This window comes from Hylobates moloch, unplaced genomic scaffold, assembly GCF_009828535.3.
Source record: "Hylobates moloch isolate HMO894 unplaced genomic scaffold, HMol_V3 SCAFFOLD_6, whole genome shotgun sequence".
Taxonomy (NCBI): Eukaryota; Metazoa; Chordata; class Mammalia; order Primates; family Hylobatidae; genus Hylobates; species Hylobates moloch.
In genome coordinates this window covers 109,106,742-109,128,049 of record NW_026652281.1, presented here as the reverse complement: position 1 = coordinate 109,128,049, position 21,308 = coordinate 109,106,742, and the positions used below count along the sequence as shown (strand labels likewise).

The following is a 21,308-nucleotide window of genomic DNA, read 5'->3' as shown; positions in this document are numbered from 1 at the left end:
TACACATCTATCAAGAAAGCTAAAATAAAAAATTGTTGCTGGTTGCGGTGGCTCATTCCTGTAATCCCAGCACTTTGGGAAGCCAAGGCGGGTGTATCACTTGAGGTCACGAGCTTGAGACCAGTCTGGCCAACATGGCGAAACCCTGTCTCTACTAAAAAAACAAAAAAAAAAATTAGCCGGGCATGGTGGTGCATGCCTGTAGCCCTAGCTACTCGGGAGGCTGTGGCAAGAGAATTGCTTGAACCTGTGAGGTGGGGGTTGCAGTGAGCCAAGATCACACCACTGCACTCCAGCCTGGGTAACAGAGTGAGACTCTGTCTAAAAATAATAGTAAAAAAATTGTGACACCACCAAATTTTGGTGATGTTGTGGAGATTCTGGAACATTCAGAGATAACCGGTGGAATGTAAAATGGTTCAGCCAGTCTGGAAAGCATTTTAGCAGTTTTTTCTTTTCTTTTTTTTTTTTTTCTGGAAACATGCCATTATCATATGTCCATTAATTGCACTCTTGCTCATTTTCCCCAGTGACATGAAGACACACAAAAATCTGTACATGAAAGTTTATAGCAGCTTTATTCATAACAGCCCAAACTGGGAACAATCCAGATGTCCTCCAGTGGGTGAATAGTTCAACTAACTGTGGTGCATCCCTACTATGGAATGGTAGCCAGTCATAAGAAGGAAGAAACTCTCAAAACTAACTCGATGTATGTCCAGAGAATTATGAGTGAAAAAAGCCAAGCACAAAAAGAATGTATGTGTCTGTGAATACAACATTCCTGAAATGACAAAATGATAGACACAGAGGAAGGTATTGGATTCCAGAGGGTGAGGAGGTATTGCTTGGGGGAAGGGAAAAGGGTGTGGCAACAAAAGGGTCACACGAGGAATCCTGCGGCGAGGGATCTGCTCTATGTCTTGACTCTGTCAATGTCAATACCAGGTTGTGACATTTTACTGAAGCTTTGCAAGATGTCAACCTTGGGAGAAATTTGGCAAACAGTACAGAAATATCTTTGTATTATTTCTTCTTTCTTTCTTTTTTTTTTTTTTTTGAGACAAAGTCTTGCTCTGGTGTGCAGTGAGGTAATCTTGGCTCACTGCAACCTCTGCCTCCCGGGTTCAAGCGATTCTCCTGCTTCAGCTTCCCAAGTAGCTGGGATTACAGGAATGTGCCACCACGCCCAGCTAATATTTGTAGTTTTAGTAGAGATGGGGTTTCACCATGTTGGCCAGGCTGGTCTCGAACTCCTGACCTCAGGTGATCCACCCGCCTTGGCCTCCCAAAGTGCTAGGATTATGGGTGTAAACCACCGCACCCAGCAGTCTATTATTTCTTACAACTACATGTGCATTTACAATTATTTCAAATTTTTAAATTTTATTATTATTTTTTGAGACAGAGTCTCGCTCCATTGCCCAAGCTGGAGTGCAGTGGTGCAATCTCAGCTCATTGCAACTTCCGCCTCCTGGGTTCAAGTGATTCTCATGCCTCAGCCTCCCAAGTAGCTGGGATTACAGGTGTATGCCACCACACCCAGCTAATTATTGTATTTATTTATTAATTTTTTTTTGAAAGGGAGTTTTGCTCTTGTCACCCTGGCCAGAGTGTAGTGGTGCGATCTCAGCTCATTACAACCTACGCCTCCCGGGTTCAAGTGATTCTTCTGCCTCAGTCTCTCGAGTAGCTGGGATTACAGGCGCCCACCAATACGCCTGGCTAATTTTGGTATTTTTAGTAGAGACGGGGTTTCACCATGTTGGCCAGGCTGGTCTGAACTCCTGACCTTAAATGATCTGCCTGCCTTGGCCTTAATTATTGTATTTTTAATAGAGATGGGGTTTTGCCATGTTGGCCAGGCTGGTCTCAAACTCCTGACCTCAAGTGTTTCGCCTGCCTCGGCCTCCCAAAGTGCTGGGATTATAGGCATGAGCCACCATGCCTGGCCTGAAAATTAAAAGTTTAACTGAAAAAGAGATTTGCCAGGCAAGCCTGAACATTGCACTGTGGATTCACATATACAGTGAATATAGCAAGGAAAAGAACACAAAGAGAAAATATGGAGATAAAAGGCTTAGAATTCTCAATGCTCCATATTCATCAGGAAAACAGATATCAGGGAGTAAGTAGGATGGAGATGGAATTGTTATGCTCTAATCTTAGAGTTGAAAGCAATTATATAAATGGGGCACTGGTAAGCACTGGCAGGCTTGGGGACCTGGGCATGTCAAGAGGATGAAAACAAAATAAGACCTTCATTTTTGTTTACCTGGACAGTGGTGGGATCCAGCCTTCCATGGGACATACAAGCAGGCTGTTGCTGAAACCTTCAGAATAGCGGGAGTTGTCCTGGAAGGAAAAACCAAACCCCTGCTCCTCCTTGTTGATGATCTGCACAGTCTCCCTGGCTTCTCTGCCTGAGGAGGAAACGCCAGCCCTCAGTGGTGGCCTCCTGACTGCCTGCTGGAGTCTCTCCGCAGACACTGCTTCACAGGCAAGACGTTTAGAAGACATTCCCCAACCTCTTCCGCCTTTGTCTACCTCTCTTCTTTCCTTTTCCTCTACAAGTCACCTTCCTCCTTTCGGGGATCCCATGTCTTTCTTCATCAGTTGCCTGCTTCTGCTGAGTGGCTCCTCTGCCCTGGCCACAGCTCTCCTGGGATTCTGGTGACACTGTTTTCTTCCCTTGCTCCTTTAGACCCAAGAATTGTAATGCCTTCCTGAATTTGTTAATGGGGGCCTCACTCTCCTTGGATGACCCCCTTAACTGCCCATGTATCTGTAAATAATCCTTGCATCGAATTCTTTGAAAATAGACCTTTGGTATTGGCATGAGTTTCCGGCCCAGGGCTCTGACTAATACATTTTCTCTCACTTTCATCTTTTGCTTTCCTCTTGGCTATTAGACCATTTATTTTCCCACATAAACTTTAGAATCATTTTATCCAATTCTCTCCCCTTCTAATTCTTTTGGGATTTGGTTGACAGATTTAGCAAATAATTTTTTGGTATAAATATGTCCCGTGCAATATTTGGACATATTCAAAATTATTAATTGCTATTTGAAATTAAAATTTATGCATCCTATATTTTATCTGGCAACCCTAGTTGAGATTCTAATTGAAACTTGATTAAATTTGCATTTAATTTTAGGAGAACTAACAAATGATCAGATCTTGTTTGGGGGGATTTTAATCAGATTTGATAGTTTTCTTCATGTAGGTCTTTTCTTGTGTGTGTCTTGTTACATTTATCCTTAGCTATTTTACAGATTTTGCCAGTACTAAGTGGATGTTTTCTTTGGTTTTCTGTTTCTAGGTGCTAGTGCTAAAAAAGAAGACATTATTTTTGCATATTTGTCTTGCATCTGCCCACCTTACCAAATTATTCTGTTGAGTCTAGTAGTTTGTTTTGCTTTTTCTCTAGAGTCTCTTGTGGTTTTATGTGTATAAAATCATCAGTAAAGGCAAAACAAGAAGATTTTATCCCCTTTTTTCCCAATGTTTATGCAAATTATTTAATTTTCTTGTTTTATCATATTTGCTAAAGTCTCTAAGCAAGTGTTCAATAATAATGGTGATAATGAACACCCTTACCTAATTCCTCATTTTAATTGAAGCAGTTTCAGTCATTTATTATAGGATCATATCTGCCTCTTGATTTTGGTTAACCTTTTTTTCTATCAATGTCCATTTTGCTATTAGAGTTTTTGTTGGGAATGTCTGCTAAATTTTGGCAATGCCTTTTCAGTGTATATTAATATGATCACATGGTTGTTCTTCTTTAATCTATTGATGTAATGATTATATTGAAACGTACCACTGTTGAATTCCTGGATTAAATTCTGTCTCACTGTTTTTATTCTTATGCTACATTGCTTATTTGTTCAAAATCTTAATGAATGCCATAATTCCCCCTCCCACCTAATTATGTGTATCAGTAAAATATACATCCAGCAGTTAACACTGCTTTCCTTTGGGGTGGAAAGAGAAAGATGAGATAGGATGAATGTGGAGAGATTAAACTTTTTCTTATGCAACACCACATTGGTGGATTTACTATAAAGAATATTATTTTATAAATAAAAATCTAACATTATTAAAAAATACTCTGGCTTTAGTTGTATTTTATAGACACAGCAGAGATGTCACAACCCATGGGAAAGATACATGGGGTTATAAGGGACATGACAATTACTTCCTTTGTTTCACCTTCCCACTGCCTCCTGGCCTTCCTTATTCTCCCTACCCTGCTGTCCTCTTCTCTAAAGCACTTATTACCATCTGACATGGTGTATAGTTTACTTACGTTTCTTTTGGTAGCCTGTTTCTTATTTCTAGAATGTAAGCATCAGGAAGGTACGGACTTCAGGCTTTATCCATTAGTGTAATCCCAGCCCATAGAAGAGTACTGAGGCCATTCTACAGACTCAGTGATATTTGTTGAACCAAATAAATGCATGAAAGGATGAGAGAGAAATCTGGCCACTGCGGCACAGACCAAGAAGCATACAGATACCCCCCATAATCTGGGGGCAAATGGAAGAAGGATGGGCCAACTTGAGGCTCTAGAAATAAACAGTCAGCCCATGCCTTAAAGGAATCTGCCAAGTAGGATCTTTAACAAGGCTCCTAAATTTCCTTAAGCTATTAATTGTAGGTTTAGAAGATACTTGGTGGAAATTAGATTGAGCGGTATTTTGTGGCTTTTTAAAAACTGATTGAGACCCTCTGATACGCTTCTGGAAGGGACCAGGAGAGGTTTCTTATGCAAGGCTGCTCCCAGAGCTCTTGATGACCTTGCCCAGATCATGCCAACTCTAAATACATACCATCAGGACAGCCTTACCAATGAGGAGAGAGCTGAAGTTGAGGTGTGACTTGTTCAGAGAGATGAGAGGGTCGGTAGTTTTGCCTACCAGCAGGAAAGGGACTGTGATGTTGTGCTCGGGGATTAGGAAGGTCCATGATGACTCAGTGATGCCCAGATGGAAAGATGTAAACTGGAACACGATCTAAGAAGAAAATTTGGAACAGAGTGGTAAGAGATACTTCTGTATGCTTACTCCACGTGTCCCTGGAGACTTGTCAGCACGAGGGTCATGAGAGTTGATGTTACCAGGTTATTGCTACCTTTCTATAGTCCATGTAAGGGCATGTAGGTGTGGCTGTACCAGAAATGTCAATGTCTATCTGCCCTGCCCACATGTCCTTCTAAGGGAGTCTCCCCCATCTACAGTCTCTGCTGGCTAAGCTGTCGTGTTTTGTGCTATGTCTGGATGACATGGCTGTGCCATAGCTGACTGGACCAAAGAGTTGGTACCCATTCCAAGGAAAGACAATCCCCATACTTGTCAATAGCTGGGCACACAGCCAAAGACAATATGATTAGCCGGGCCAGCCAGATTTCTCTCTCAGAAGTTTGGAATTAGAAAATGAGTGGCCAGGCCAGCTGGCAGTGGAGCTGATGGTGAAAGGTACCATGCAGGTGAGCTGGGCCATGGTATGCCATAACCCACTTGCTAAGTGATATTACAAAGTAACTGAAGAATAAATAAATCAATCAAGAGTGAAGAAACTGGTCAGTGGAGAGAGAATGGAGTAGATGGGGAGAGAGAAGCAGGCAGTCCCAGGAGGAAAGTCCAACCTCAAAAGCTGCTCCTGGTTCTCTCTGTCTCTTTTTTGAGCTAACCTGAGTGAGTCTCTTTGCAATCAATCAATCAGGACTGAATGAAAGAATAATGGCATTTGGCCAAAAAAGAACCACACAGATTAACATGCATGGTCTATACCACTGCCAGGACAATGTGGGCAGGTGCTCTGGAGATGTGTCACCTCAATGATATGACTGTCACTCAAAGACTAGCATGACTTTGGATGACGGATTTTGGAAATTGCCTCTCAGAACTGAGCTCACATTTGAAACATTTCCGGGCTGAAGTGGGGGCCATGACCCAGGTAGGATTGTCTCTATGGTGGACCCAGCTCCTGGACCTTGTCACATTTAACTAGATGGCCTGGGTACTGACATTATGCAGAGGTCAAAACCAGGTGGAGAGTCTACAAATATGTTTTGTTTGGTTTGGGAATTGTTAAAAAAAATTGAACTAGCTACCAGCATGTAAAATAGGGCTTCACATAGAACTTTGGAATTTTGGTCAGGCGTAGTGGCTCACGCCTGTAATCCCAGCACTTTGGGAGGCCGAGATGGGTGGATCACGAGGTCAGGAGATTGAGACCATCCTGGCTAACATGGTGAAACCCCGTCTCTACTAAAAATACAAAAAATTAGCCGGGCGTGGTGGCAGGCGCCTGTAGTCCCAGCTACTTGGAAGGCTGAGGCAGGAGAATAGCGTGAACCCAGGAGGCGGAGCATGCAGTGAGCCGAGATCGCGCCACTGCACTCCAGCCTGGGGGACAAAGCAAGACTCCGTCTCAAAAACAAAAACAAAAAAAAGAAATTTGGAATTTTGTCTTTTCCACAGTTTGGGTGAGTTGGCCCCCTTGGCCCCCGTTGTCTGCAAAGTGGTCATCTGCCAGAGAAGCCCTGTGGCCAGTGGCCCTGGTACCCGTATTAACCACAAATGTCTCCTTGGCCCACTCTATTCATTTGTGTGACCCTCCTGAGGGCACTGGAATTCATAATTTTTGTTTCACGGATTTATTTCTGTCTTCAAGATTCTCTGCAACTGGCTGGACATGGGGCTTACAGATCCGTTTTGGCCAGCAAGTCTGTATTTCTTTAATTCTGCCCCATATCATTTGTGTAAACATTTAGGATGAAGCCATGGGACATGGCTCCATTCTACTTTGCCCTTTGGCCTAACCAAGTAAAAACACCTCGCATCCTTTCACCATTTTTGGTCCTTTTGACAAAGATAACTTTTTATGCTACTGTATGAGTCCTAGGGTCCCCAGGCATTGGTGTCCAGTTACCTTTTGCTGCTTAAATATTCTCAGTTTTAAAAAATTGCAAATATTAGAGCTCTCTGCTTCTCCATGGCTAGCCCAAGAGAGCTCAGGTCTGTCTTGTCATCAGGATTGCCCAACGCATATGGCAGCCGTTCACTAAATACTTGTTGATTGAAGCACTACACCCTCAGGCAGTTCTTCCTAATTCCACTTACTGTCTATGGCACACTTTCTACACAGCAATGGCTAGAGTGATTTAAGCCTTAGGTTGAGTGGTTCTCATCTGCACATACCTCGGCTTTCTTTTCAGGGTGGATGAAGCCCTTCTCTGTAAGGCATGTGAATGCTGCAGGGTTCTGGAGACTTTCAATTTCTTCAGAGATCCAGCAGAAGGAGTAGGTGCTATTGGTTGGGTTTAGGATGGTAAAGGTCCTGGCCAGGGTGGGGAGAATTGACAGAAGAGAGTGGGACAGGGGATTGAGGATTAGGAGAAGTTTCTTAGAACCTGGCCCTAACCCAATCCCCCATCTGGGAAGCAGAACTGTTCAGAGCACTTTGTTACTGTGGAAATGAAAACTCCATCTCCTCTAGCGATCCACAGTCAGGGTAGGGTTCTGGACTTTGGAATAACAATGCTGCCAAGGGCACAACTGTGCCAATGATCCTCTGTGGTTAAGGAGGTGGTCAGGGATTATAGTTTTGTGTCTTCCATATTTTCCTCAGTGGCAAAACTAAGGAGACAGAATTCAGCTTTCTTAATGTAACAGTTCTCTAAAGTCAAACCTCTAAAACTCAGGTCAAACCCCAGGATATCAAGCCTGCTTATAGGAATAGGTCTAGCTCATCTAGCTGAATTCTTCTAGAGTTCTTTAGGACTGATGTGAATTCAATCAATGTAAACCTAAGCAACTCACCGGAGATTCTTCCCTCCTATGCCCACAGTGGTGAACTCAATCACCCGGGTGTTTGGATCCAGAGCTCCCCCACTGGACCCTCGGAGCTCTGGGCTGCGCTGATGGCCACTTATGTAGTCCGAGTCTTTCAGATCAAAATGGCAGATGGGCAAGGTGCTCCGCCCTTTTGCTACCAGGACCGGACCTTGCTCTCCAGGTGGCAGGTTGGGAATCCTGAGAGGATAAGGTTGTTTTTATTTGTTTTATTTTGTCATCAGTTGTTGCTTTCTTAGTTGGTTGAAAATGAATATTATATCCGCCAGAATATGAGCTTTATGGGAGCAGAAGCTAGGTCTGTCTTAGTCAACAGCATCACTCAGTGCCTTGAATGCATGACTGGGCTGAGCATATGCAGCCTGAATTTGGCTCCTTCTGTGTACCTAAGTATTGCCACATGTTACTTCCCCCATCAATGTTGAGAAAATATTCCTGCTGCAAAATGAGCACAGTCTTACCCTCTGGTCTCTCTCATAGGCATTTAGTGGGATATGGAAAGTGACCTGGAAATCCCAAAAAAGTATCCTGAGCTCCTCGGAAAAGGTGAACTGGATATGAGCAGATGCTCAGCTCCAGGACCAAGCTGAGGTGGCCTAGGTGTGGGAGGGGTCTCAGTGGTATGACTGCAGGGTGTGAACGAGGCCCCAGCAGCTCACTTGGGTCTCTGCCACCCTAGGCCACAGCCCACAGGATTTTTCTGTAAGGTGATTGTACTCCTTCAAGCTTTCCTGGGAGCAAGTACCACATCAGGGACTTTCATTGTCAGATGTCATTAGATCAGCTTTTCTCTCACTGCTATGTACCAGGTCCACCAACTCCACGACCACCACCACCACTACCACCTAATGTTTATCGTGCTTATTGTGTGCCAGGCACTGTTGTAAGCTCTTTATTTGAATTAACTCATTTAACTTTCCCAACAATTCCACCAGCTGAGTATTATATTTACATTTTATGTATGAGGAAACTGTGTCTCAGAGAAGGTACAAGAAAGCTTTCCTAAGTTCATGCTTGCACAAGGACTGAAACCCACCTGGCTGTCACCAGTCTGTTGCTCAGTGGAATCCTACATGCAGCTGGGAAGGGGAAAGTAAGCAGGGGGAAGCATCTGGAGAGGTTGATGAGCAGGACGAAGACCAAATTCTCCTTGTTCTCTAAAGGGTGGACCCTTTAGATCCTTCCAAAGGGAAAAGGGATAATTTGGGGCTGTGCAGGGATCTAGGGCCAGAAAGGATGGTGGCAGAGGTTGGACAGAAAAGGGGATAAGAGACACAGAGCTTTGTGCTTGCCAAGAAGGGTGTTGTGGCAAGCACATTTTCTTACTGGCAGAAAAGGTTGCTCTCGAAGTCGCCAATGTCCAACGGGGAGAATTTCACTTTGAACTTCTGAATCTTCCCCACCTGCACGATTCCTGAGGAGGGCTCCACAGAGAAGGGCTGTGGGGAACCCTTGGCCCAGTGGTCCATGGTGCTGTCCAGGGTGCTGCCTGTGTGCATCGTGTCCTGACTAAGCTGATCTTTTTGAGCTGAACCTGGGGACAGACAGGGAATGGGTGATATTCTGCATTTGCAGTGAGAGGCAGGTGGAAGGCAGCCCACTCACAGGTCCTTAGGGGCCCTCTGTGGATATGGTGGATATGGACTCACCTTTTGTAGCAGCTGTACTTAACCTTGGGCACTAGAGGTAGGGAATTGCTCATATAGCTTACAGGAGGCTCATGAAAGATGTTTCTATTTATTCCATAGGGTTTTCAAATTTGTTTCCTTTTGGTTCAAGGGGGTGGGTCAAGAAGATGTTTGTGCCCTAGAATAATGGGCTGTGAACATATTTTTTTGAGAATCATTGTTCTAAAGTAGGGGTTTACAATCTGGGGACCCATGGATAAGGGCCCATTCAAAAGGTCTGTGCATCTCCAAAGCTGAAATAATAATAATAATAATAATAATAATAATAATAATAATAATAATAAAATAATAATAATAATAATAATAATAATAATAATAATAATAATAATAATGATAGCAACTTGCCTACCAAGTGTTGGGCCCTTTTCTAGTGCTTCATATGTACCAACTGAGAACTTGGGCATGGGTGTGTATCTTCCTGGGAAAATGATTCATAACTTTCAACAGTTTCTCCAAGGGATCACTAATCTCCCACAAGGTTAAGACCTAAGAGACAAGATTCCCAGTTATCTTGAGATGGGGCATTGGCCTAGTGCAGGGACAGAGTCCAGACTCCAGGAGGGTGGAGGTAAGTTCTGGAGTCCCTCAGGCCCATTTGGCTCTGCAGACACCACAAGGTCTCTGCTTTGCTTTTCTTTAGCTACTTAGGAGACCCTGTGAGCAGTGCTGGCCTCTCCATGAACAAGGCTCTTCTAACTGGTGACTCAGGCCAGGCCCTGGGTTTTACTTGTCATTGAATTTACCTTGGTGATCTGGTTTTGCAAAGCTGACTGCCTTTGAGGTATCTTCTGAGACCCAGCTGAATTCCAGCTGCACACGTCCTGAATTAACCACGTCAAACCTGCAAATCGATCAGGGAGCAGATTTGAGAAATGTGCTGCAGGTGGTTTTGGTCCTGGCTGCATGTCATCTATACTGTACTTAACCTTTTGAAGTCATGTCACTTTGTTTCTTAAATATTTTTTAAAAGGCACATTTTAAGTAATTTTATTAGAAATCATGCATATGATATACTCGAACAATAAAATATATAGTGATTAAAAGTAAAAATATAAAAAATATTTAGCACTTAAAAGTATTTTGCATTCTTCCAACACCCTGTGCAGTGAGCTCTCAGCATGCATCGCAGTAATCCTAAACCCCCGCAGTGAGAGAGGAAACAAAATCTATTTCACATGACAGCACCTCCCTCAGGAACAAATTCTACAGGCCCTCCCTTTCTGAATCACCTCCCATCAGAAACAATGTCCCTGGCTGGGCAGGGTGGCTCACACCTGTAATCCCAGCACTTTGGGAGGCCAGGGCAGGCAGCTCACTTGAGGCCAAGAATTTGAGACTAGCCTGGCCAACATGGTGAAACCCCATCTCTACTAAAAATATAAAAATTAGCCAGGTGTGGTGGCACATGCCTGCAGTCCACTTACTCAGTTACTCAGGAGGCTGAGGCACGAGAATCGTTTGAACCCAGGAGATGGAGGTTGTAGTGAGCTGAGATCATGCCACTGGGCCACAAAGCGAGACTTTGTTGAAAGAAAAGAAAAGAAAGGAAGGAAGTCCCTGTGATCAGAAGCCATTTGACCCCTGCCTGTAACCCCTTTCCTGACTGAGGCACAGATTTGAATTTTAGTTACTTCAAACTCAAATTCTGAATCAGCAGAGGCTTTTCCTGCCTCACATTTTCCTGCTTTAAGACAAGAACAGGGCCAGGCGCGGTGGCTCATGCCTGAAATCCCAGCACTTCGGGAGGCCAAAGCAGGTGGATCACCTGAGGTCAGGAGTTCGAGACCAGCCCGGCCAACATAGTGAAACCCCGTCTCTACTAAAAATACAAAAATTAGCTCGGCATGGTGTCATGCACCTATAGTCCCAGCTACTCAGGAGGCTAAGGCAGGAGAATCCCTTGAACCCGGGAGGTGGAGGTTGCAGTGAGCTGAGATCACACCATTGCAATCCAGCCTGGGTGACAGGGTGAGACTCTGGCTCAAAAAAAAAAAAAAAAAAAGAGACAAGAACAGGGAGGCAGAGTTTTTTCTGGAATCACTATTAAACTTGATCATAGTTAACAGCAGAAAGATGAAACCTTGGTACAAGAAAATGATGATGAAATAAATCCACATGCCCTTCCTGGTTTTAGGGGAATAGTAAGAGTTAGGAGTTTGGGTGAGGAGTAGGTCTACAGTGGGATGTAGAGATTAGATTTCCACTCTCTAGTCCAGGTAGACAGACCATCCAGTTATGCCTGAAATCAAGTGCTTTGACCACAGTGGCTTGTGTTTATTTTGCAAATTTATGAGCACTTGTATTTATTCTAAAGATAATTTTTATAAAGTGGAGAAATCTCAGTGGCACAGAGTACTTTTCATAAAAAGAGTTCTTAGTTTAGGGGTTGGCAAACTTTTGTAAAGGGCCAGATAGTAAGTTTTTTGGCTTTGTGTCCCATACGGTCTCTGCAATGACTCAGCTCTACCTTTGTAGTGGGAACGCAGCCACAGAAAGGTCATAAATGAATGGGCATAGCTGCATGCCAGCAAAACTTTATCTACAAAAACAGGCTACAGGCTACAGTTTGCTGACCCCTGCTTTAGGTGAAATGACCATCAGCAGATCACACTTCCTGACATTTATCTTTTGGTTCTACCATAATTTGCAAAGACGTTTAGAATTCAACAAATGCACGATGAGTTGAATAAGCTAATTACTAATTTGTATGCAGTAGAAATGTCAGTGGCTTACATTTTTGTCCTTGTATGTGTTGCAAATGTTGCTCTCTCTGCCTAGAGAGAGCCCTTCATTCTCACTTCTTCACTTGGCTACCTCCATTCTCACTTCTTTCACTCTCACTTTGTTCTCACTTCTTTCACTCTCACTTTGTTCTCACTTCTTTACTTGGTTACCTCCTATCTGTCCTCTAAAGTTCAGCTGGGGAACTACCTTGTCCAGGAAACCTTCCTTGACTCTCTTGATCTGCCTTAAATACCCCTTTGCTTCATGCACATGACATCATGCTGTAACGAACAATTCTCCTGTTTCTATCTGTCCCCCGGCTGCCACCCTCAGATTATGAGCTCTTTGAAGGCAGGGCCCATGGCATTCTTGAGTCCCTGTGACCGAGTGTGGGTGAAGGGTTAACGTAACCTTTTCTCCTTCTCAAAGATGAATTTGACTTGAAATAGCTTTCTAGGTCTGTTCCCCTGGAGACTTGATAAGGGAGGAATGTCAGTTGTATTATTAGGTAACATTGTTTATACTAAAAATGGCCCCGATGAGTAAATAATATATGCACTGGGAGGAACTATGACCACCTAGAGGGAAGCCATAGCTGTGGGTTCTCAGTGACTCTTGTAACTGGGCATATTCTCTGCAGGGACCCCAGAAGATATACCTACAGAGTGGTTAGGAGAAATGGTGGTCTTTTGGGCATGGGCTTCTAAGCTTAGATGGACCCTATACCCACCAGTGTGGATATTGTCTGGGTTATCACTTGGTGCATGGGCAAAAAGAACAGATCCTGGGTGGCTGTGTAGACTGCTGCAAGGACTGTTCCCACTAAAGTGGATTGCCTGATGCCGCCCTCCTGGTATACTACATTTCCTGGCCTATATGTTGATTTCAAGTGTGAATTTCAATAGCTCTGTGGGCCTGAATGTTTCATTGGACCTAAGACAACACTCTGGTGCATGCCACACAGATACGGTGCCTAGTAGATGTTGTTGTACATAATAGACGTTTGATGAGTGAGTGAGTGAATGACGGAATGAAAGAGCTTTTCCATCTAGTGTCATAAGACTTTTGATGACTCACTCAAACACTCGGGTCTGGTAAACCAAGGTTTCCTTAAAGCGTACATCTCTTGCTTGGCAGTGGTATGAAGCGAAATCCACATTGGCACTGATTTGAAGCTGCAGTTCTTGGTAGTTTTCTTCTAGTACTGCATGAGCAGGTTCTGGATCCGTCTCTATCACCTGTAACAAAGGCAGCTGTGTCCTCAGAGATGCAGAGCACAGGGACAGAAAAACTGACAATGGAATAGAATAGAGAGACCAGAAACATTCTAGGCATATATAAAATTTAGGTACACTATGTGATAATAAAGTCCTGGCAGATCACTGGGGAACAGAGAGGCTAAATGAAAAAGGGATCTAGTAAGATTAGTCATCTAGATGAAAAATATGAAATTGGATCCTTGCTTCACAACATACATAAAATCCAGGTGGGCCAAGAGCTGAAATATCAAAAAAACAAAAGTCTTAAAAATATATAAGTGAAGATCTTTCTGGGAGGAAAGAGTTTTAAAAATAAGACACAAAAAGTAATAAATATAAAAGGGATTAATAAACTTGATGATATTAAAATTAATAACAGAAAAGATAAACTAGGCCAGGCATGGTGGCCCACACCCGTAATCCAAGCACTTTGGGAGGCCGAGGTGGGTGGATCACTTGAGGCTAGGAGTTTGAGACCAGCCTGGCCAACATGGTGAAACCCTGTCTCTGCTAAAAATACAAAAATTAGCTGGGTGTGGTGGTGCTTGCTTGTAATCCCAGCTACTTGGGGGGCTGAGGCATGAGACTCTCTTGAACCTAGGAGGTGGAGGTTGCAGTGAGCCGCGATTGTGCCACTGTATTCCAGCCTGGGCGAAAGAGCAAAACTCTGTCTCAAAAAAAAAAAAAGATAAACTATAAATTTGGTAAGGATATTTGCAGACAAATCATATGAACAGAAGAGTTTATAAAAAATAAAATAACTCACACAAAGTACAAGTATCATAATTGATAAATGAGCAAAAGGCACGAAAAGGCATTTCTGTAAGGGATAACTTGTATGACTAGTAATCATATGAAGAAATACTCAGCCTTATTTGTGATCAGGGATCAGGACAATGCAAAATAGGCTCATAATGAGAACATTTCCCATTCATTCAAATGATAAAAATCAAGAAGTCTGGGCCAGGCGCAGTGGCTCACGCTTGTAATCCCAGCACTTTGGGAGGCTGAGGCGGGCAGATCACGAGGTCAGGAGATCGAGACCACGGTGAAACCCCATCTCTACTAAAAATACAAAAAATTAGCCGGGTGTGGTGGCGGGCACCTGTAGTCCCAGCTACTCGGAGAGGCTGAGGCAGGAGAATGGCGTGAACCTGGGAGGCGGAGCTTGCAGCGAGCAGAGATCGCGCCACTGCACTCCAGCCTGGGTGAGAGCGCGAGACTCCGTCTCAAAAAAAAAAAAAAAAACAAGAAGTCTGATAATGCCAAGTGTCGGAGAGGACACGGACCAATAAGCTCTCTGCTGTAGGAGTATAAATTGGTACAGCTACTGTGGAAAATAGTGGGGCGTTATCTTGGCAAGTTGAACATTCATATATCCAATGAGTCAGCAATTCCACTTCTAGGAATATAAACTCTTACAAATGAACACCATGTGAATAATATGTCTGTGATAGCAAAATCCCAAATAATTTTCAAAAGGAGAAGGGAGAAATCATAATGGAATTTTATGTAGAAGTGAAATGGATATACTACAGCCACATACAACAATATGGATGATCACATACAAAAACATTTTTTAAAAGTTAAAACTACAACTAAACAATATATGTTTTATTTTTATTTTTTGAGAAACAGTCTCACATTGTGTCTTCCAGGTTGGAGTACAGTGGTGTGATCATGACCCACTGCAGCCTTGACCTCCCAGAGCTCATGTGATCCTCTCACCTCAGCCTCCTGAGTAGCTGGGACTACAGGCGTGCACCATCACGCGCAGCTAATTTTTGGTAGAGATGGGATTTCACCATGTTGCCCAGGTTGGTCTCAAACTCCTGGGCTCAAGCAATCTGCCTGCCTCAGCCTCCCAAAGTTTTGGGATTACAGGCATGAGCCACTGTGCCTGGCCTGATACACCTTTTAGTATGCATAGGTTAAAAAAAGAACAAAAAACAAAAACCAAGGGAGGAAACAAGTCAAGTCAAGATAGTGATTACTTCTAGGATGGAGGCAGAGGGATGGAATAGCTGAGAATTACACAGGCAGTCAATGTTCTACTTCCCGTGTTGGGTGTGGGTTTGTCTCTGTGTATTATATTGTTTTTAAAAAACTTAACCAAGGAATGAATAAAAGAAGGGCACACATGGACCAAAGATGAGATCCTGTCATGAACCAAAGATTATCACAAATGTGATTCTGGACACCTGAGGGAAAAGGGAAACAACTAAAAGATGAGCATTGACATTTTTGAAGAAGGAAAAGGTGGGAGGACTTGCTCAACTGCTTATCAAGACTTAAGCCAAAGGTCTACCAGTGAAGATGTGTGGCATGTGCAGCATGGATGGCAGGCAGCATGTGTAGAAGTTTAGTTTGTCACTTTTGGAATCAAGGTTAAGTAGAATGGGAACTTTTTCTTTTTTTCTGTGAAAAAAGGAAACAATGAGGGACTTGAGACCAGTAGGAATCCAAGCATGGAGGCCTGGTCAGATCGGTGCTTGATGTCCCCACTTACTTTTCGTTTTGTAGTGAAAGTCCCAGGCATGTTTCTGGGTACATCCACCCACTTGACTGTGTGCATGCGGTCATCCCAGTCGGGGACCTGGTCTGCAGGGAGCTGAAACATAATCCTGGAGAGCTTGCACTTGATCCGCATATTCTTTAGGTTGATGGGTACATCTGACTTCATGGTCACCACTATGTCCTTGGCACACCCAGGGTGGAGGTGGCCCATCTAGGGAAAAGCCTGGTATTAGTATTTTTGAGAATCCAATCTTGAGGACTCTTGATACCTGCTGGTGATATTCTAGAGAAGTGAAGGAGCCAAAGGTCTTGGCAAAAAATGCATCAGTTAAGCCTGTGTATGTAGACAGAATTAAATATGTGCAAGAGGACCTTATGCAGAGACATAATAATAATAACAAGAACAACTAATATTTATCAAATGTACTTGCTTCAGGCACTATTCTAAACCTTTACACAATTCTACGAATCCCTACAACAACCCTATGAGGGGTACAGCTATTATTCTCATTTTACAGACAATGAAACTTGTAACTTGGTTCAGGTTATTAATTTTTGAGGAGTTGGATTCAGACCCAGGCAATCTGGCTCCACATGCCATACTCTTAATCAATATGATCTATACAAATTATGGACAGAGGAATACAGTACACTAGCAGTTGTCCAAAGGTGTTCTGGTGACCGTGGGATCCCCAAGACCTTTTCAGGGGATAAATGAGGCCAAGACTATTTTCACAGTAATATGAAGATGTTATTTGACTTTTTCACTCTCATTTTCTCATAAGTGCACAATGGAGTTTTCTAGAGGTTATGTGATATATGGTGATATGGTCTGGCTGTGTCTCCACCCAAATCTCATCTTGAATTGTAGATCCTATAATCCCCACATGTTGTGGGAGGGACCTGGTAGGAGATAATTGAATCATGGGGGCAGTTTTTCCCATACTGTTCTTGTGGTAGTGAATAAGTCTCACAAAATCTGATGGTTTTATAAGGGGTTTCCCCTTTTGCTTGACTCTCATTTTTCTCTCTTGTCTGCTACCATGTAAAATGTGCCTTTTGCCTTCTGCCATGATTGTGAGGCATCCCCAGCTACGTGGAACTGTGATTCCATTAGCCTCTTTATAAATTACCCAGTCTTGGGTATGTCTTTATCAGCAACGTGAAAATGAACAAATATAGTAATTTGGTACTGGTATAGTGAGTGGGGCACTGCTGTAAAGATACCTGAAAATGTGGAAGTGACTTTGGAACTGGGTAATAGGCAGAGGTTGGAACAGTTTGGAGGGCTCAGAAGAAGACAGGAAAATGTGGGAAAGTTTGGAACTTCCTAGAGACTTGTTGAATGGCTTTGACCAAAATGCTGATGATATGGACAATGAAATCCAGGCTGAGATAGTCTCAGATGGAGATGAGAAACTTGTTGGGAACTGGAGTAAAGGTGACTCTTGCTATGTTTTAGCAAAGAGACTGGTGGCATTTTGCCCTTGCCCTAGAGATTCGTGGAACTTTGAACTTGAGGGAGATGATTTAAGGTACCTGGCATAAAAAATTTCTAAGCAGCAAGATGTTCAAGAGGTTACTTGGATGCTCTTAAAAGCATTCAGTTTTAAAAGGAAAATAGAGCATAAAAGTTCAGAAAACTTTCAGCCTGATGATAGAAAAGAAAAACCCATTTTCTGAGGAGAAATTCAAGCTGGCTTCAGAAATTTGCAAAAGTAGGGAGGAGCCAAATGTTAATGGCCAAAACAATGGGGAAAATGTCTCTAGGGCATGTCAGAGACCTTTGTGGCAGCCCCTCCCATCACAGACCCAGAGGCCTGGGAGGAAAAAATGGTTTTGTGGGTGGCCCAGGGACCCCCCTGCTGTGTGCAGCCTAAGGACGTGGAGCTCTGCATCCTAGCCACTCTGATCATGGCTAAAAGGGGCCAAGGTGTAGCTCAGGCCATGGCTTCAGAGGGTGCAAGCCCCAAGACTTGGCAGCTTCCATGTGGTGTTGAGCCTGTGGGTGCACAGAAGTCAAGAATTGAGGTTGGGAACCTCCACTGCGCCTGGCCTCTCTGCCTTCTTTGATTAAGGCCTTGGTAATAAAAATAATGCACAAAAGCAGATTACCCTATTACATTATACTGTGTTTGTTTCTTCACAGGTAAAATGCAGATAATAGTAGTATCTATGGCTGGGCACAGTGACTCATGCCTATAATCCCAGCACTTTGGGAGGCCGAGGCAGGTGGATTGCTTGAGCTCAGGAGTTTGAGACCAGACTGGACAACATGGTGAAACCTGTCTCTGCCAAAAATACAAAAAAATTAGCCAGGTGTGGTAGTGTGCATCTGTTGTCCCAGCTACTTGGGGGGCTGAGGTGGGAGAATCACTTGATCTTGGGAGGTGGAGGTTGCAATGAGCCAAGATTGTGACACTGCACTCCAGCCTGGGTGACCGAGTGAGACTATCTCAACAAACAAACAAAAACAAAAAAAAGTAGTATCTGCCCTATAGGGTTGTTAAGAGGATTAACCAAGGTCTTAGAACTATTTTTGGCATATAATAAGCACTCAATTTACAAATAAAGTGGCATACTAGCTCTATTCAGGGTTGGATTTGGACCATGATGAACTGGAATGGTCAGGGTCCTAATGAACTTTACATCCCTCCAAAAAGCAAAATTTATCCCTAATAGCACTCAAAGATTTAAAGATGACAAAGTCCCCAACCCCTTTGCTCCATCCGCCTCGAGTACTGTGTTTGAGCAGACTCAGTAGCTGTGTGTCAACAGAGCAGGAGGCAGTGAAGACACTGGGGTGTGCCAGTGCTCTGGGAACTCAGAAGTGAACTATCTACAAAAAGCAACCACTGGCCAGAGGCAACGATCTGCTAGAACGTTATCCTAGGCCTTGTTCAATGTCAAGCTTCAGTCAGCAATTAAAAAAAAAATGTGTGCTGTGGAGATGCTAAAAGAAGTGGTTAGAAAATTCCAGGTAAAACAAAGTTAACTAGGTTTTAACATGCCAAACAGAAACAGGAATCTTTAAGAGAAGGATGGAGCTTGGAACATTTTCTAAATCTCAGTTGTCCACAGAACCCATCACCCCCATTCTAGCTTTTGGTGAAGCATTTTGAAGGACTGATACTCTAAAGGACACACACCTAGGAGGACACGGCTCCACAATCTGGGATGGGAAGACTAGGATCTGTATTCATCTATACAGGCCTCCACAGGGTCCCTTGACAGCAGCCTAGCAACAGTCTTGGCCAACTTCGTTCTCTGTCTTCCCCTCTTAACCAGGGGAGACATGAACAGTGTTCTTTGCTACCAGGTATGAGTTAGGGATGATTCCTGGGCTGCCTCTCAGCTTGAGATGCATTAATTCCATTCCATGCATCCATGGGAAAGGGCTGACAATCAGTCTGGGGTTGGCTTAGGACTAAGGGATTCCAGAAAATGATGAACGACTTTTATTTACCTGTGGGGAGAAAGCAATTGTAGCTGAAACAGGCCATTCAAACCGTATCAAGTTCACTTGGCTGTGATTTGTGACTGTGAAGCTCACATTATAGCTGTGTCCAATGTGGCAGTCCCCAAACTGGATGTGGTCCACCAGAGCAGCTAGGGATTAGAAGCAGAAGGCTGTGAGTCCTCCCTGGATTCCCCTGAGGGCCTGCTTCCTTAGGGAGGCATAGTGCTTCACCCACATGCAATCCTTCCATCCTTGGATGGTTATATTTGAAAAACCTAGAATCTCTGAGTAACAAGATTTCTATCCTCAAGGAATCTATCTATCCACCCATCCACCCATCCATCCATCCATCCATCCATCCATCCATCCATCCATCATCCACTCACCCATCCATCCATCATCCACCCACCCATCATCTACCATCCATCATCTACTTATCTATCCATCCATCCCTCCCTCTCATCCATCCATTATCCACGCATCCATCATCCACCTATTCATCACCCACCTATCCATCCATCATCCATCCATCCATCCATCCATCCATCCATCCATCCATCCATCATCCACCCACCCATCATCTACCCATTCATCCATCCATCATCTATCTACCTATCCATCCACCCCTCCCTCCCATTCATCTATTATCCACCCATCCATCATCCACCTATCCATCACCCACCTATCCATCCATCCATCATCCACTCATCCACCATCCATCCATCCATTATCCACCTATCCATCCATCCATCCTCCACCTACTAATCCATCCAGCCATCATCCACCCACCCATCCATCCATCCATCCATCATCCACCCTCCCCCATCCTGCCATTATCCATCCACTCACCCATCCAGCCATCATCCACCCACCCACCCATCATCCACCCATCCACCATCCACTTATCCACCCATCCATCATCTCCCTATCCACCCATCCATCCATCCATCCATTATCCACCCTCCCATCCATCCATCATCCACCTACTCACCCACTCATCCATCCATCATCCACCCACCCATCATCCACCCATCCACCCATCCATCCATCCACCCACCCATCCATCCATCCATCATCTACCCACCCATCCATCCATCCATCATCCACTCATCCATGCATGCACGCATGTATCCATCCATCCATTCATCTATCATCTACCCATCTATCCCTCTATCCCTTCATCCATCCATCCATCATCCATTCACCCACCTTAGCCCTCACCTCCATTTGTACAAGAGAAAACACAGGTCCCCAACTCCATTTCTTTGGTGAGAAAATACTATAAAGGATTGGAATTGCCAGATAAAATATAGGAGTCCTGGTTAAATCTGAATTACAGATAAGTAATGAATAATTTTTTAGGATAAGTATGTCCCATGCCATGTTTGGGATATACATATACTAAAAATTATTCATAGTTTAACTGAAATTCCAATTTATTGAGGAGTCTTGTATTCTGATTTGCTAACTCTGGCAATCCTATTATGGGCATGAAATCTGAGTTCTGAACTTAGATTCACTGCTGGCTCCTGCTTGATCCTTGGTAAGAGAGATGTCACCCTGTAGCCTCAAACAGGGCTGAAACACCAGGTATATGAGGAGTGTTGATTTCAACCCATGTTGTGTAGACCACCTAATGGTACATTCCAGGACTTTAATTAAGCTTCTAGGTAAACTATGGGACTCTGTTTATAACTCACTTTTTAGCAACCAACCACATAATTAGGGCACTTAACCAATGCTTTCTAATGATAACAATTTGATGATAAATTTTTCCAACCCCCCAAAAATGTCAA

At 43.6% G+C, this 21,308-nt stretch overlaps 1 protein-coding gene across 1 annotated transcript in view; it reads right to left on the bottom strand.

The window, feature by feature from the left end:
* Positions 1–21,308, bottom strand: part of HYDIN (HYDIN axonemal central pair apparatus protein) — a 397,956-nt gene that overhangs the window by 42,505 nt on the left and 334,143 nt on the right. The window contains exons 64-72 of the mRNA XM_032157850.2: positions 19,519–19,661; positions 16,045–16,263; positions 13,354–13,514; positions 10,296–10,393; positions 9,191–9,398; positions 7,832–8,044; positions 7,211–7,349; positions 4,855–5,020; positions 2,276–2,423 (exon numbers count right to left, since the gene is read on the bottom strand). Coding sequence (XP_032013741.1) covers positions 2,276–2,423; positions 4,855–5,020; positions 7,211–7,349; positions 7,832–8,044; positions 9,191–9,398; positions 10,296–10,393; positions 13,354–13,514; positions 16,045–16,263; positions 19,519–19,661 — 1,495 coding nt within the window. The remainder of the gene's footprint in view (positions 1–2,275; positions 2,424–4,854; positions 5,021–7,210; positions 7,350–7,831; positions 8,045–9,190; positions 9,399–10,295; positions 10,394–13,353; positions 13,515–16,044; positions 16,264–19,518; positions 19,662–21,308) is intronic.